The 18,498-nt window shown below is 41.1% G+C and overlaps 1 protein-coding gene across 6 annotated transcripts in view; it reads right to left on the bottom strand.

The window, feature by feature from the left end:
* Window positions 1-18,498, bottom strand: part of Tnrc6b (trinucleotide repeat containing adaptor 6B) — a 216,815-nt gene that overhangs the window by 63,635 nt on the left and 134,682 nt on the right. For all 6 annotated transcript variants that reach the window (XM_085831814.1, XM_085831815.1, XM_029469460.2 and 3 more), the window contains one exon: window positions 4,063-4,150. In XM_085831814.1, the coding sequence (XP_085687940.1) occupies window positions 4,063-4,150 (88 nt within the window). Of the gene's footprint in view, window positions 1-4,062; window positions 4,151-18,498 lie in introns of those variants that run through there.

An 18,498-nucleotide genomic window follows, 5' to 3' on the forward strand; every position in this document is an offset into this window, starting at 1 on the left:
GAGGAGCTGAGGGAGGAGCTGGAGGAGTGAATATAATCAAAGTACGTAGTGCATGTTTTGTATGGAATTCTCAAAAGCACTAAAAATAAATTCAACAAAAATATGGTGAGAGATAAACTCATAAAAGTAACTTTTTTTATTTGGCATATTTTATATACTTTCAATATATTATCCAAAATGTAATTAAATACATAGTTAAATAATTTAAAAATGAACGCCACAATCTTCTCTAAAAGACATATGTGGCTAGTAATCATTCGGGATTACTATTATCCATGAAAATGTGGTCATCTTTGGAGGGTATGCCCTGTAGCTGGCCAGTACTCAAAACAGATTTGAGCACACTTAGACTCCGAGTCTAACCTAAACCATCTATTCTTAGGATTCCCTAGTGTGTTTCTTACGTTTTTGCATTAAAGGACAGGCTAACCGTACTACACCGAAATCTGTGGAAGTGTCTTAAAATGAACCCGCTCCCCACTACTAATTGCTACAGAGCTCAATTCTAGTGAAACACCCTTGTGCATTTTTCTATAATCCCCAATTATCCAAGAATGAATGGGTTTGATCCACATAACAATTCCTGAAGGCAATTTAGGTTTTATTACATTGTAACTATTTCTTGAAATGCCACTTTGAAGATTAGTCAATGCTTTCCCCACTTGTAAGCAACAAATCTAAATCATGTTCAATATGTCTTATAATGTGGGTGCTGTTGCCACAGCCGATTCTCAGATGGTGAAAAGCTGGACAGCAAGAGCCTATGTCCTGCCAACACTGCACAATGCTCCTTTTGCAGTGTCAGCCTAATGAATGAATGGAGTCCTTCTTTACATCTCTCTGGTGAATGGGCATTTAACATGGTTTACTCAGGGATGGTTCTGGAAAGAGCAAACTGCCATGGAACACAGTGGAAAGGGGCTCATGTTTAATTTCTGTGGGGGAGAAATTTAATTTTAGCCCTAAATGAAAGTCAATGTTTTAATAAAATGACACTGGTATCATTCATGCTTGTTCTATATCCAGTGCTGAGGATGGAGCCCAGAACAGTCTTCTACCAAGTTACACACTCAGCCCACCACCACCATTCATGACCATTCACTTACTAAACAAGCATTCTGAGCAACTACTGGCTACCACACACAGACACAGGGATGCTGTTGACATAAATATAAATATGACGTCAAAAAATTTATATCCAGTTTAAGGAAGAAGACAGACACAAAGAGATGGTTGAAAAACAATGAGGAAAGCAAGCAAGCCATGAAAGCTGTATAATGGCCACAGAACACAACTTGTGGTACATTCTCTACAATCCTTTCCACTAGAGCACACTTTATGCCTTCTAGCTGTCTTTATAATAATACTGGGACCATGAAGTAAGCTTTGGGCTCTTTCCTTAAAATTGCTAAATTGAAATTTAATTCTAAAATTATACAGTGGCTTAGTACAACAAAGTGCTGTCAAAGACAAGTGCCAACCTGTGTGAGCCCAGACTCTGTTCGCTGATCCTTTCTCACTCTTCCTCTCTTTCAGCAGCCCCGGCTCACTTGGAACTTCCAATCTCCTTGCCAAGAATTGGGTTATAGGCAGGCATCATCCTGCCCAACCAAGATGTCTGAATTCTTATATTAGTCATAATTAATCCCTTGAAATTCTCAGGTTTGTCCTTTGTTATTACTTCTTACTCGGTCTTCAGTGCAGATGCACACACAGAGCACCCAGCTGTATAAACTACGTGCTCTATATAAATACTCCCAATTTACTCTCAGTGTAGCCACATTCTCCTTTATTTCCAATAAATTTCCTATTTGTAGAATTCATAATAAAAGTCCACAGTAAATCTGATTTATAAACACAAGACATTATATATGTCCTGGAACTCATTTTGAAGTCCTCAAACTCAGAGGGATTTGCCCATCTCTGCCTTCCCAGTGACATTAATATTTTTTTTTTATGGTTTTAGAGCTTTATTGTAGAAAGACAGGGGGAAAGAGAGAAGGTAGAAAGAGAGAGGCCGGCCATGGCCATGAGGAGAGAAGGGAGAAGGGAGAGAGAAGGAGGGCTAGAGAGTGAGAAAGGTGAGGGCTTAAAGAGAGCGACATTAATATTTTAACTTGTCTATGTTAAGAATCAAGACAGAATATATACTGACTAAAACAATCATTCTCTACTTGTCATCTAGTCAACAACCCCTGCTCCAGACTCTTCAGGTCCCTATTAGCTTCATTCCCACAGATGGTGAAGTTTGTGTACCAATTTAGTAGATGAAATGTGAGTGGCTGAAAGGAAAATATTCGAAGTTCATTTGAGACTTTTGGGGGTTGGGGGATCAGCAAGGCATGGGGCAGGAGCTCAAAGGTCACAGGGCAATAGGAGCAAGCCAACACTAGTGCACCTGTACTTCTCTTCAGTCTGACAGGGAAGATGGCTATGTATCCAAAGTGAAGGACTACAGGCCCACCCTTCATCTCCTGTGAGAAAAGTTTTATGTAGCCCACTTTGTATAGAACTCACTCATTATGTAGCTGAGGAACATCTGAACTTCAACCATTCTGCCTCTATACCAAATGGTGGGATTACAAGTACACATGACCACACCAGGCTCATCACCTGCTCTTTCTATTTACATTCTTTATTCTGGAATCATAGGCAGTTCTGATAGGCTAAGATCGGAAGCAAAAGCTCTGACAGCATGAAGATATGATAGAAGATTTACCACTATCAACATGATAGAAACACCATTAATACAGACAAAATTTTAAACCACATAGCAGTCTGACACAGCACTAAATAATTGTCTCTGTTCCTTTTAATTAAGTCACAAAGAATAAATTACATTCATACACTTAATATAGCAGGGCTATCTGCCGCCCAATTCTGAGAATATTTCCAAGAATTTTCAAATGCTGGTCTCCTCATAAACGATCTATTTATATATTACTTCAAATAATGAAATCACAGGGCATGCATATTCAGTGATTCTGGGAAAACCCTGCAGTGCATCCCTTCTGCTTCACTTTAGGTCTGACAGCCTTTACTATTCTATGTGAATGGTTCTCTCTGACCCTCCATAAACTTAAGCTTTGAAACCAGTGCTACAGCAGGGACCCTCTAAGCTGACTGACCTGCAATAAGGCCCTGCTTGCTGAATCTCCACATAACCACACTAGACCTTGCCAGCAAAGCTTGACACCAGAAAAAGATACACAGGGACCCTGCAGAGCCAGAGCAAGTTACATATTCCTAATGGAACAGGGGAGCAGGGAAAGCAAGCCTGGCCAAGTCAGGAGCCGGGCCTGCGTGCTGGGATAGGGGTGATGCAGAAGGCTGTGCTGTCTGCTTCCAACAGCTCCATCACACAAACATTTTGATCAGGACTTGACAGCTGTCAACTCTGCCTTTTCATTTAGTATCTCTTTTTCCCTCCAAGCACATTCCTCAAGCTATGTGATGCTCTAGCCCCCAAGGCACTATGCAAGATACCATTTGTTTCATCATTTTTGAGGCAGGGCCACACTATACAGCTCAAGCTGGTCTCGAACTAGCTATGTAACCCAGGATAACCTCAAACTGAGCATCTTCCTGCCTCCCTAGTGATGAGATTACAAACACAGGCCACCATGTCTCTGGCCTACTAGAACCTGTCTGAGGGCAGTTACTGATAGGATTATTAAAAAGCAAACTTTCCTAAACTATAGCACCATGGGTAGGCCAAAAAACCAATAGGGCATACTCAAGCAAGTTTTAAAAAGTTTGTTTATAAACCTGGAGAGAAGATGATACTAAATTATGGTTCAGATAGCAAAACGACATGAGTTGAGACTTTCTTCATACTTGTTTACTTATGTAATCATACAATAAGCTGCAACACTATTTATCATCCCTTGTATAGTAATATGTACAAATTTCAAACATTTTCTAATTTCAAATTTCAAATTTTTTAACTTTCAAATATACTAATGAGTGCCTCAGGTGTGTCTTCCTGTGTCAGATATTCAAGTAAGGCAGTCACTGATGGATGGCTGGCAAACAGAAAGATAAGCCCAATGCTCAACTCACCTTCTGGGTGGCTTCTTTTTTCTTTTTATCCTCTTTCTTCCTTTTCTTGTCTTCCATTAACTGTTCTTCCCTTTCTTGCTCCTTCTCTCTGTAAAAAGAAATGACATGCCAGAAAGGTTATACATGTATATTCACACCCCACTTCTGTAGCAAAAATCAAAGTATTAATACCTTATTTACACCAAAGCAAAACCCAGGACCCTTAGGTATCCCCCATCAGAGTTTGCCATCTCTTTCACAAACTATTCATCACATAGGCTTGGTTTCAAAGATGCCTAAAAGCATTTCTATAATATCTGTATACACACACTCACAGGATTAGTGCACTTTTGTTTAGTAATGGATGTTTTGACTATAGTATATAGCTGACTTCTAGTAACATTTAAAACAAATAATACAGATATGTTTTAATTCAGTTGTGGTATAGATAACCATGTGCTGCACATACTTCCTATGAGTGTGTGTGTACACATAAACCTTGGGTTTCTTCCTCCATCACTGTATCTTTTTCTTTTGTTAAATTTCACTTTATTTTAGTGGTTGGGTGTTTTGTTTGTATTCTATGTGTACCTGGTGCCTGAGCAGGCCAGAAGAAGGCACTGGATCTCTAGTACCGGAGTTGTAGGTGCCTGTGAGCCACTTTGTGAGTGCCAGGAATTGACCTGGGTCCTCTGAAAGAGCAACAAGTACTCGTAAGCCCCTCCACCTGATTGGTTGGTTGGTTTGTTTGTTTTGAAGCTGATCCTAGAGCTCTAGGTTTCTAGTAGACTGGGTGGCTGGCAAGCCCCAGGGATGTACTTGTCTCTCACCCCTAATCCCATGCCCTAGAGCTGGGATTACAGTTGGGGACCACTACCTGGACTTAACAACAACAATAATAACCACCGCCACTAAAAACCGCAGTGCTGGAATCTAGCTCAGGTCCTCATGCTTGCACAGCAAGTCCTTTACTTACACCCGGCCATCTCTCTAACCCCAATATCCATGTTTTTAAGAAAGGTACTAAGAGTCCTAGAAATCAAAGTGCTCTCTGGTGGGTGGGTTCACAATTGCATCTTTCTCCTACAAATACAAATTAGGTCAATTGATCTGCTCCACTCGTTAGCATGAAAACTATACACACTAATAATTGTACTAAATCTTAAGACATACAATTTATATTACAAATCCAAAGTTCAATCTATGTATCCACTGAGAAACAAGGCCAACTCACCAAGAGTATAACCTCAAATAGAGGGTTCGCACTAGTAACAAGCTCCAGATAGCTTATTGAACCTTAGTGGGGAGAGCAGTCAGAGACAACAGACACAGCCTATGGCAATTGGGATTTTAGGTAATAACACATCAAATCGTGACTTCACAGACATCATCTAAATGTGACCAAGATAAAAGAAACTAAAGAAACAATTAAGGAACTAACAGGTCTGCAAATGGCAAAACACAAAAATGATTATAGAGGGACTTAAGTGTGGGTAAGAAGGCAGGCCTAGTCAGATACAATCAGCCTACACAAAAGAAACAGGGGAAGAACTAAAGTGGGCACTCATGAATAGGTAATAAATGCTTTACCTACAAAACCAAGAATTTTCTATACCAGAAGTGGCAGTGGGCAATCCCAGCATGTGGGGATGCTTTGGGAAAGGGAGTGAGGAGAATTACTGAGCTATAAACCAGCACTGGCGAAAACAAACAAACAGACAACAACAACAACAACACCAAAAACACAATCAAGTCAAAACCAAGACAAACCAAAAAGACAAACAAACCCAACCCAAGCTGTAATATTTTTAAAAAAATTTATTTTCCTGTTAAGCTGTAACTGAATCCACAGATACAAACATCAGACTTTCTCCTCTACCCCTGGACATAAATATATAAAAGTTTTATGTGCAAAACAAGCTCCAATCCTAACTTCCATGTGAAAAATACAACCGAAGGCAAGTTTGTCTCCAACTCCTATAGGTCCAGCAATGCGTCCCTAACCAGCATAGTGTGCACTACTGATGTGAGTCTGTAGCAGTCCACTTTGGCCAGGGCTGGAGAGAGGGTTTGAGGATTAAGGACTTTCGGGATAGCATTTGAAATGTAAATGAAGAAATTACCTAATAAAAAATTGGAAAAATTGGGGGTGGGGGAAGAGTGCTAACTGCTTAGTGCAGAAGACCTGAGGTTCAATTCCTAGTGCTCACATGGGCAGCTCAAACAGTGTCCTTTTTTGGCCTTTGTGGGCACCAGGCACTCATACAATGCACAGACATATATGCAGACAAGACATCTATACATAAAAAATTATAATTTTTTTTTAAAAGAGAAAAAAGTGGGACAGGTTAAGTGCTGACAACCTAAAGAGCTGGCCACAGTCCCCATTTAGATGGCTTTGGGGCACTGTGCTTTCTCTCTCAAGCAAAAGCAGCCGAGGTTCCCTGTCATTACCACGAAGCTCCCACATTTTATAGTGAAACTGGTTACAGAAAAGGAGCAGCCAAAGTCTGGGCATCTCCTGCTTAAATATTCAGTGCTCTGATAAAACAGGTTGTTTTTTTTTTTTTTCCTAAGTCTAAAATTTCCTAAATTAAATTCATATTAAAAATGCCCCCACTTAAAAAAAGTTCATTAAAAAGACACATTCTCAAAAAAAAAAAAAAAACCTCATCTTTTTCAAATTCTTTTCCTATGAACAGCTAATTCAGGGAAAGAGAATGAAATTCATGCTTTCTAGAAGGACATTTATTTCCAAAGAAAATATTTTCAAAGCTTTCCAGGAGACAAGCTTTGATTTCTCCCTGATTTTTTCTTTCATTTCATTTTCAAACAGCGTCTTGGTACAAAGCCCTCTCTTATGTTCACTTCCTTAGGGAAGTTAATTTCCCTCGCCTGCCACTGACCTGCTTGAACCAACCAGTATGGCGCTCGCTCACTTGCCTCTTAATTCAGGTATTTCCCTAGCTAGGCTGTACAGAAATATCATTGGGGAGCTCTGAGACATCCCTGTGCTGACTCAGAACCCAAGCAGGGTGAGGAGGACTCACACTGTAGTGGTAAAGGGAAAGCACCAGTCAGTCAGGGGGGAGGAAGACAGCGGCGGCCAGGTTTCTCAAGCCTCAAAAAAAGTTACAAAAATGCAAAGGGAAAACAGACAGACAAACAAACAAACAAACACGGGGAGTTGGATGTAAATTGGTTATCAGCAAGTACTCATTGATTTTAATAAATACAAACACATATACAAACTGTTTGCTGATCTAGCTACCTATTCCTACCCACCCCATGTCTGTAACCATGAGGCTACAAAACAAGGAATACTCAAACAGTAATGAGCCAAAGATTTGCAGCTTTTAAACACCATTCTTTAGTAAAAAGAACCAGTTATCTGACAGTGGGGAACCAAAATGCTAATTCAGGGGCTAGGGCCAGGAAAGTCTAATAAGAAAACAGACTGCTTGCATAAAGCAGGAAGTCCTTAAAAAGGACTGAAGGGATCCAACTATCTGGGACAACATAAGATCACTGTAAATAATGCTAGTAGAGGGTATAAACCATTCTATAAATTAGTAAAACACAAAGGACAAAGGATTTCCTAAGAAATGAATAAATTATGAGAGAGGGGAATGGAACATTCAAAGAGTTTAAAAACACCTACGCACAAAATACTTTTCAATTTTAAAAGGGAAAAGAGTAATAGGAGACTAGATATACAACCGCGATCAAGGATTCTATAGCCTGTTTAACATATGGGATTGGTTGGGGCTCTATCAGACAACTGCACCTTGAGAGCTAAGAGGCAAACTACAGAATAAATGGCTTAAAAGCTTCCCAGGTTTCAAGGCATCAAAGTCAAGGCAGATTTGAAAACCTACTGTGAATAGAGGGGAACTAAGGAGACAGGGCCAGAGGCATCAGGCAGTCTCCTTCTACCACCAAGGCTCCAATACTGACTCTGCATTTTGTTTTGGTTTATTTTGAGGCAGTGTCTCACTAAAGCACCTAAGGCTGTTCTGAGGCACTATATAGACTGGCCTCAAATTCCAGGCAATTCTCCTGCCTCAGCCTCCAGATAATGGCAATTACAGGTATGAGTCATGGTGCAGGGCTAGATCTTTGCTTCTTTCTAGTGGTTATACTGCAGGAGTATAGAATGTTCTGTTTGCCAGAAGCACTACAGCATTGGCAAAAGAGTTGCATGTGTATGCCTGGGCACCAGGTCACTGGCTTATTCTCTAACAACTCGGAAAACCATACAGATTTGACTTCTAAATTCGAGACTGTTTCCCCAAACAACAAACACAAAGCTATCATATCACCCAGGCAGCGAGCGTTCCAGTTCAGTGAGACCGCAATCACTAGGGACTGTTTACCCCCTGCCTCCCCCATTCCCAAGGATTTTAACATGTAGCTATGCTTGAAAACTGCCCATACAAATGCATTCCTTAAAATTCACACTTTTGGCTGGAGAGGTAGCTCAGTGGTTAAGAGCACAGACTGCTCTTTCAAAGTACCTGAGTTCAAATCCCAGCAACCACATGGTGGCTCACAACCATCCTTAACAAAATCTGGCTCCCTCTTCTGGAGTGTCTGAAGACAGCTACAGTGTACTTACATATAATAAGTAAATAAATCTTAAAAAACAAAAACAAAAAACCCTTTACCAAATGATGGAGTTGGAGAGATGGCTCAGCAGTTCAGCAGTTAAGAGCATTGTATGCTCTTCCAGAAGAACAGGGTTCAATTTCTAGCACCCACATGGTAGCTCACAACAGTCTATAACTCTAACTCCAAGGGATCTGACACTCACACAGACATTCATGCAAGTCAAACACCAATGTACACACACACACTCAAACCAACCCAACACAACACAACACAAATGTAAATGCCAGGTGAGAGGTGAGTCCCACGTAACCACTGAGTTTCTACATATGAAGAGCAGGTGGATCTGTCTTCTTGCACCTCCCTTTCCCCTCCAAGCTTCAGCTCAGTAAGATACAGTAAGAGTTCCTACTGTTTGCCAGGTAATATCTCCAGGTTTGTTTCCAAATACGTATGGAATCATGGGCCCCTCAAGTCCTTCACAGACCCTAGGGACTCCTGGCTAAAACTGGGGCTGCCACCCCAGTGCACCTCATCTATTTACTCTAATGTTCTGCGCCCACATCTCTTTCACGTGGGATTGGACAGGGAAGGTGAAGGGGCATTGTCTAGGAGCTGGGTGTACAACCAGGTCCCAGCACTTGCCTCTGTAGGTGGCAAATTTTTGTCATTTGTCATTCCTTTGTTAGTACTAGAAGAACTGAAGTATATGTCTTCCCAAGCATATATATAAGTAAACAAAAGATACAACAGGGATATTACAATCTAGAATAAATCTAGAATGGTAAAAAGTCAAATTATACTCCCACTGGCCCTTGTCACGATGATGGACTCCAAGGCCAACTGAATGCTAAGCACAGGCTCCTGCTACTCCAGCCCCAAACTAGAAAAGCTTCTAAAAAGGTAACCCAGAATTCCTTCCTGTAGAAATCTCTTACTGTCAGGAAGCTTCACCTGTCAAATAAAGTCGACTGACCTGTAGCTGAGGCAGGAAATAGAAGGTGGGAGTTCTGGTAGGAAGCAAGAATTCACTGGGAACATGGAAAAATGCAGAAGCATAAGTAGACACATGGAAGAATTTAAGATTAGAATAAATGGGATATTAGGTAATGATATTGGGGAACAGGCAAAGCTATGGCCTAGGTATCTGTAAATATATTTGAGTTTCAGAGTCATTATCCTGGGAGCCTAGGGTTGGGAGGAAAATCTTGGCTTTTACAGTTATGAGTTGAAACTTTATTTTTTTATTTTTAATTTTTTTAAAGATTTATTTATTTATTATATGTAAGTACACTGTAGCTGTCCTCAGACACTCCAGAAGAGGGCGCCAGATCTCATTATGGATGGTTGGGAGCCACCATGTGGTTGCTGGGATTTGAACTCAGGACCTCAGAAGAGCAGTCAGTGCTCTTAATCGCTGAGTCATTTCTCCAGCCCCAAGTTGAACTTTTAAGAAAGGCAGTTAGGGGCTGGTGAGATGGCTCAGTGGGTAAGAGCACCCGACTGCTCTTCCGAAGGTCCAGAGTTCAAATCCCAGCCACCACATGGTGGCTCACAACCACCCACAACGAGATCTGACGCCCTCTTCTGGAGAGTCTGAAGACAGCTACAGTGTACTTACATATAATAAATAAATAAATCTTTAAAAAAAAAAAAAAAAAAAAAGGCAGTTAGTTGTAAGATGTCTCAGTAAGTAAAAGGCACACAACTGCCAAATGTGACCAGCTGAGCTTGCCCCCTGGGTGCCTGTGGTGAAAGAACAGGCCCCACTCTAGCAAACTGTCCTCTAGCCTCCACACTTGCACACACAAACACACAAAATAAAATGTATTGTTTATTTAAAAAACACAAACACAAACAAGGCTGGGCAGTGGTGGCTCACACCTTGAATCCCGGCACTTGACACCCCCCTCCCCCAATACAGGGTTTCTCTGTATAGCTCTGGCTGTCCTGGAACTCACTCTGAATTCCAGTGCTTGAGAGGCAGAAACAGGCAGATCTTGTGAGTGCTAGGCCATCCTTGTGTACAGATCAAGTTCTAGGACAGCCAGGACTACAGAGTGAGTGCCAGGACAGCCAGGGCTACAGAGAAACCCTGTCTTGAAAAGACAAACAGACCAAAGGACATGAAGTTTGATTGACTTATCTATGTAAAGAACCCTAACTTTTTAAATCACAGCAGAGGATGACCAAACCATGGCTAGCATAGCAGACAAAGATATTTATGAATATTAGCAAATTCCTTATAAATGTTAGTAGACCTGCTACAGGGGACTGTAGTGGTGGTACACCTTCATGAGCCGTTACAATTTATTTATCCATTTAGTTATTTAGTTGACTTTTTTTTGTTTGTTTAGTTGGTTTTTTTTGTTTGTTTGTTTGTTTTTCGAGACAAGGTTTCTCTGTATAGCTCTGGCTGTCCTGGAACTCACTCTGAATTCCAGTGCTTGAGAGGCAGAGACAGGCAGATCTTGTGAGCGCTAGGCCATCTTGTGTATAGATCAAGTTCTAAGACAGCCAGGACTACAGAGAGACCCTGTCTCAAAAAACAAAGAATAAGTAAAACCAAGACAAACACAAAGGCAGTGCTTGATGGCTGGGGTAGCTGAGTCATCAGAGTGCCTGCTGTACAAGCTTGAGGACCTGCGTGTGCTGACTCACATTAGAACTCACAGCTGTGCTCCTGGGCTGGTGAGGTAGCCTAGCCTAATGGGCAAGCTCAAGGTTTCAACAGGAGTCCATTCCAAAACCAAGTTGGATGGCTCTTAAAGAATGATTCTTGAGGCTCACCTCTGGCTTCTAGATAGACACACACTAGCATACTCATGTAAAGCTGCATATGCAACACACACACACACACAGACACACACCCTCAACAGGCAGTACTTGAATAAAAAGGAAAACATATGATGATAGTGCCTGAGCTGTGGCCCAGCAAGAATTCTGCTCTGCATACAAGTTCACAGCACTGAAGAGCAATGGAGCCGGCATTCTTGACATTAAGCAGAGAAAAGCTAAGAACAGCTGATCTGGACTACAACTCTCCAGTGCTGGCACTAAGTGTGCAAATTCAACCTCTACTTCCAACTCATCCATTCTGCAAACCTACTACCACCAACAAAAAAATCCACCAAATTCAAGCCCTCGTGCCTATTTGCTTCAATGAAATCTTCCTTACCAACTCAAAATCCAAAGAAATTTGCACTTTTCTGTACACAACACTACCATTGCCCTGCCTCTTGTGTGGCTCTACAGGCATTATGGCAGACATCATGCCACCACCATCATTAGCCTCAGAGACCATAAGATGGCCTCATGTAGCATTTCTGGTCATGACATCTCTGCATTTTTACACAACCCTCCCTTCCTACCCAGAGGCCTAGAAACAGATCTTGCTCTTTAACAAATACTAGGTGTCTAACATGAGCCAGGCACTTTTCCAAGCATGGGAAAAGGAAGAAACAAAGCCAAGCTTCAGCCTGCAGAAGGCATAGGGAATAAGCAGGGCACACAACAACATACGTGCCTAAGATACATGCTTCGGGTGGCAGCAGGGCAAGCTGAACTGATGGAGACCAGAAGAAGAGGGTACTGCCTTATCTGGCATGGTTGGGAAAGGCCTCTGATACGGTAGCCTAGGAACAGAGGTCATTGAGGCAAGGCACTCATCTGTCCGGGAATAGCAAGTATTAAGGAGCAAGATAAGAGGAATGAATGCTCAGAATAAAGGCATTTTCAAATTAGACAGCAGACATCTTCCTACACAGGACACAGCATCAGATTCACAATACCCTGTAGTATCCTTACGTCCAACCAAAAGGCTCCCTCTCCCGTTAGATATCAATACTGAGACCTCCTATAGCAGGGCTTATCTACAGCACACTGCACTGCACAACACAGCAATGGGTATGGAGGTGGCATCAGCCTGGCTCTTCTTGTCACTTGCTTCATACAGGTACTGAGAACACCAGAGGGGCTCCATGTAAATACGTGTTGTTGAAAGAATAAAACGAGAGAGAGAGAGAGAGAGCGCTGAAAAAAACACCAAAGAGTAAACAATGCTTCCTATCCTTCAGATGGGAGATTCATTTAAAGAAAAGCCTCAAGCATAATGGAGAAAATCTAATAAGCACACTCTGTAACTGTGACGCACCAGTTACTGACCCGTAACAGTAAGCAAGAGAGCCTTCTGAGTGCTGACACCCTAGACAAAGAGACAGAAGAAACACAATGCCAGGAAATCATGAGAAATACCGTGAATAAAGCTGGGTGGAGGGACAGGGAACAGGAGACATTTGCTGCTGCTGTTGAGGTAGTAGCATCTGAACAGAGATGTAAATGCAAAGAATCCCATGTGAGAGCACAGGGGTGTGCTAGCAGTGTAGCCACTCGGGGTGGGAACACATTGGAGTCTGAGGAGAGCCTGGCCATCACTGTGAGTGTCAGAGGGAGGAGGAAAAGGAGTGGGGAGAAGAGGTGACAAGTGTAAGACACAGTGGAGTGTCTGCTGTTTGTTTAGGGGCTTATTTTGTTGAGAGGCAGAGAGCCACAACCAGTCTCCTACGGACATTCTCTCATGTCAGTTTCTTGAGCTTACTATGGGACACCCCAAAAGTCCCAGGCCACCATTAAAACAAACAAACAAACAAACCAAAACCCCCCAAACCCCTTCTCCTTTGCCTCATTCGTTTATTTCTGTGGTACTCACTTGATGCTGAGGACTATGCAGAGGCCAAGAGTTGCGCAGCAAAGAGAGCTAGTGCTTTTGGCCTTGCTGGAGCTCTCAACCAGACTTGTGAACCTGTTGTGGCTTGCCTTGCCAGAGAGGCGCACAGGGTAGGAGCCTATGTCTTTTATGTTCACATCTCATCTCCTAACGCGCTATGGAGTACTCTGATGAGAGCTTGAAGTGCCTTTGGTGAAGCATGAGAAGAAAGAAAGTACACCAAGCCACCTAGATACACTGCCAGGGAGGACGAAGCCAATACTATGTGCTGACACACATGCAGCCACACTGTATGAATCCACCCATGAAGGAGAGAAAAGGAGAGACTATCAGTGTCTTGGCTGTGGTAGCTAGAGTAAAATGATGAACAGCTCAGTTTAGACTAATGAGCAAGGTTCCATTAGACAGGAAACTGCTGCATATATTCGGGAGAATCATCTTCTTGAAGGTCTGAGTAACTGGCCATCAGTAGCCTCCAAGACAACTCAGACACCTGAGCTAAGTGGCAGTTCTTCTAGTCACAGAGTTTGCAAACAACACCATAGACTAGTGGACAGATCTGAACAGATACAGTCTCAAGTATTATCTCATGGCTTCTATGTAACATCTCTGAAAGACCAAGTGGTTGGCGGCCATAGGCTGCAGGTGAGGGTGAGGCAGATGACATTAAAGAGATGCTCTGTCTCAATAATGATGGAGATGTGACAGAACTGTGTAGAACTACATATGTGCACATGTACACAAATATAAATAAAATGAGAACCTTGATAAGATTCTTGGGTTGTATCAGTGTCATAATCTTGGCTGTGATGTTGTACTATAGTTTTACACACAGTTACCACTGGTTGAAACTGGGCTACAGAGCATATGGAATTCTTTTGTATTGTTTCTTATACTGCACACGAATCTACAATTATCTCAACAAAAAAATCAATTAAGAAAAAGAACTTCAAACACAGACTTATCTTTTAGTCTAATTAACACATTTCCAAGAACCTATACTTAGAAAAAGAAAAAGAAAAGATTTACTCTGTTTCATGTATGGTTTGCAAGTATGTATAGATATATATGTACTATGGGCATGCTTGGTGTTCACAGAGATCCAAAGAGGGCACTGACCTCAAAGAATTGGAGTTACAGATGGTTGTGGGCCATTATGTGGGTGCTGGGAATTGAACCCTGGTCCTCCGCATGAATCACAAGTGCTCTTAACTACTGAGCTATCTCTCTAACCTCAGGACCCAAACTTTAAACCAGCGCTTCTCAACCTTCCTAATGCTTCGACCCTTTGATACAGTTCCTCATGGTGTGGTGACCCCAACCATAACATTATTTTTGTCATTATTTTATAGCTGTTATTTTACTACTATTATGAACTTAATATAGATATCTAATATTTAGGACTTCTGATCTGTTTTCCCCCACAAGAGGTCTCAGCCCACAGGTTGAGAACCACTACTTTAAACCATTTTGGAAATAGCTATTTATAAAAGTTGTATCTGAGAACTTTAGAAAAATTTTAGTCAATAGTCCTAGATACTCACTTCTAAAAATATTCTAGAGCCGGGCGTGGTGGCGCACGCCTTTAATCCCAGCACTCGGGAGGCAGAGGCAGGCAGATTTCTGAGTTCAGGGCCAGCCCGGTCTACAAAGTGAGTTCCAGGACGGCCAGGGCTATACAGAGAAACCCTGTCTCGAAAAACCAAAATAAATAAATAAATAAATAAATAAAATTCTAGAATCTACATTTCATCCTATCATGTTCCAAACATTTTTACATTAACCAAGTGCTTCCTGTCTTAAGCATTTCAGATGCCCTAAGGACATTTAGAACACTTCTCTACCACACTGTCCACAGTAACTTCCAGTTGCTACCACTTTGTGCTGGTATGTACCTCAGCTCTGTTGACACCAACATCAATTCCAAGTCCCTTTTTGGCTTTATTTCCTAGACTTTCTTATGACCAAAGACAGTCATTTAATGTTGCCATAAAGAGCATGGATGTACAACTTCAATGGGGAACATACAGGTTCATATCCTGTCAGAGAGCAGGCCAGAAATAATGTGGTCCTGATGAGGTTTACAAATGTCACTGCAGTCTCCTTACTGTGCATGAGGAGGAAGGTGCTCCCCTGGAGCCTGTCTTACAGCTCCTGGAGGACCCAGGAGATGACATCACCATTTAATTATCTCTGCTCATCAAGGGAGTGCATGCCACTCACCGTCTGCCCACCGAGAACTCTACAACACAGATTTAAACACAATTTTCAAAACACATCTAATACCTGTGATTTGTCAAGTATGTACTTCCTTAAAAGACAAAAGGTAATCCTTGCAATTTATAAAACACAAAGAAAATAACTAGGCACAAACCATTTCCAATCAAATCCAATTAAGGATTAATGATACCACATGAATACTTGGGAAGAGAAAAAGTAACAAAAGAAGTGCAGTGAAAAGAGTTAAATGGTGCTCCAAGTACTCACTGAAAGTGTTTTTCATTTCAAATGCATAAGAAAGAGCCTGCTGGAATACATCCATTTAGGCAGAGGAAATTATATAGTAGGGTACTCCAAATATCTGTGTTGGATTTGTTCTTAACATTTTTTTCATTTGTTGGATCTGACTGAGGGAATTTAATGGGATGCTAATGTAATTTGTACATGATATTAAATTAGAAGACAAGGCCAGACACTGCTAGGAGATAGAAATAATTTTGAGACTAAGTGATTCACAGGAAGAAATTATAACATTGTAGCCACAAAACTTTAGTAGTCCATTTCTCTTTAATCCAGCCAGGTACAAACATTTCTCCTGCCTTCAGCTGTGTCTTGTGACATGACAGGCAATATGTCAGTAACATGCAACATTTAGCTTTTTTTGGAAACTGTGTAAAATAATAATAATAAACAACAATATTTTATGTGTCAAAGCATCACACAGCAGCTCTCCACTAGTACGATATTCTGATCATACTTGGTTAAGCACTAGCAACTGGACTGTCTCACGGTGGGGCTATGCAATGGTACGATCACTCTGCAAAGCAGTCTGGCAAGCTCTGAAAGAGTGCATTGGCTTATGGGCAGCCATTGCACTCCCAGAGAAACGTGCACCAGGGAAAAGACTTTCAAATAAACATTCATGACAGCTTTCTCTGTAATTACTGAAAACTAGAGCTGTCCAAATATACTTCAAGAAGTGAATGGATAAATTATGATACAGAATACAACAGACTACTCAGCAATAACAGGAATGACGTACTGATTATACAACACAAATAAACTTCAAAATGATGACAAGTATGAGTCCACTTGCCTAAAAATATCAGGAAATGCAAATTGATCTATAGTAATAGAAGGTAGGCACATACAGGGGTAACAGATTTGGGCAAAGGCAGGGAAATAAATGGGCAAAAGAAGACTTTAGTGGTAAAGAATGTATTCACTGTCTTTTGTATAAACATCAAGATGTATCAACTTGTACTGCTTAAATACAAAGGGTTTATTATATGTCAATTTTATCTTATATACAAGAAAAATAAAAGAGGTCTTTTTAAAAAGAAATTCCTAAATGGCTTCTTTCATGACAGAGCAATAACTCCTCTAGTCCTATGAACAAGGTCTCATCTCATCAAGTGAGAGCCTGCCTTCAGTGTGCACACTATTTGCCAAGATCACAAACCTCTAACATAGACTTTGTGCACTAGCAGCATCATCAGAGGTGATGGGGATAATAAATTCCCATCTTTTAATGGAATGACCTCTCCTCTCTCCATCTTTACCTTCCTATGTCACTGTTTTAACCCCTCTGGATTTTTAGCTTGCATTCAATCAGCAATGTCTACATGAAGTATATCAAAGCTGTTTATTTTTCATTCTTGTGGATTTGATTGTCTTAAAATACTAAGGTTCTTTAAATTCAAAAGACCCCCTATGACAGGTATGGTGGAGAGAGGCAGACAGATCTCTAGGAGTTCAAGGCCAGCCAGTAACATATCAAGATCTGGGCTAGCCAGAGAAAAGGAGTTGTGAGGGAGAGAGGGAAACAGACATACACACAGATGGAGGACCTAACCTCAGGTTTTAAGGTAAAATCTGGTGAATGAAACTCTGCTAATATTACCTCCCATTTCACTCCCCAAGCTCTTTCCCATACATGATGATTATGGCAGGCTCCTTAGGTCAGCCCAATAACAGCAGTTTTACTGATATCCAAGCAGGCTAAGGAATAGGACTGTGATAAAGGCCATATACTCTAATATTTATAATTAAATATTATAATTTAATATTAAGACCTGTTTAGACCTCAGGGACCAGAAAACCCCACAAACACAAAACCCCACAATTCAGAGAAACCCTCTCCCTTCTACATTTGACAGCAAGAAACTGAAAAGAAAGCTCTGGGAAGAACTACTCACTACAAGAATAATTATAGTCCTAGCCAGGCAAGAAGCTGAACTCATCTCTTCAAACCAACAGCACCAAGCACACATACCTAGAAGACCGAGGAACACATTAACATTAGATGGGATGCAGGCACACATACTCAAGTGTGGTCATTTCTGTGCTGTTATCTGTTGCGTCTGGGAATGACCAAATGTATTTATTATTTTATATTAAAAGAATATATTGGGCTGGTGAGGTGACTTAGCAATTAAATGAACCAACATTAAGGTGAGAGGAAAGGAAAGCTCCCAAAAGTTGTCTTCTGACTTTCACACCCTTTCTGTGGCACATATATGCCCACAAACACAAGAATAATAAACTAATTAGTTTACAAAAGATTAAATAGCTGAGTGTGGTGACTTATGCTTGTAATCTCAGCATTTGGGAAGCTAACAAAGGAAGATGGCCACAGTTCGAAGCCAGTCTGAGCCACAGAGTAAGATCTTGCCTCAAATAACAGCAACAGTAATAACTTGCTTTTGAAATACGTTAAGACTGTTAGCAATTTCATACCAAAATTAAATTAAGTTGAAACTCCACTCTGTGGTTATTGCAAAGCAATTCAAGCATGGAGTCTGACTAACTTTATGGTATCCAAACGCATCAGTGGCCAAGATCTGAAAAAACAGAAGTGCTTTACCAAGGCCACACACACAAAGGTCTCTTCTCTTCAGATG

This window comes from Mus caroli, unplaced genomic scaffold, assembly GCF_978045245.1.
Source record: "Mus caroli unplaced genomic scaffold, Mus_caroli_1 scaffold_16, whole genome shotgun sequence".
In the NCBI taxonomy this organism is placed as follows: Eukaryota; Metazoa; Chordata; class Mammalia; order Rodentia; family Muridae; genus Mus; species Mus caroli.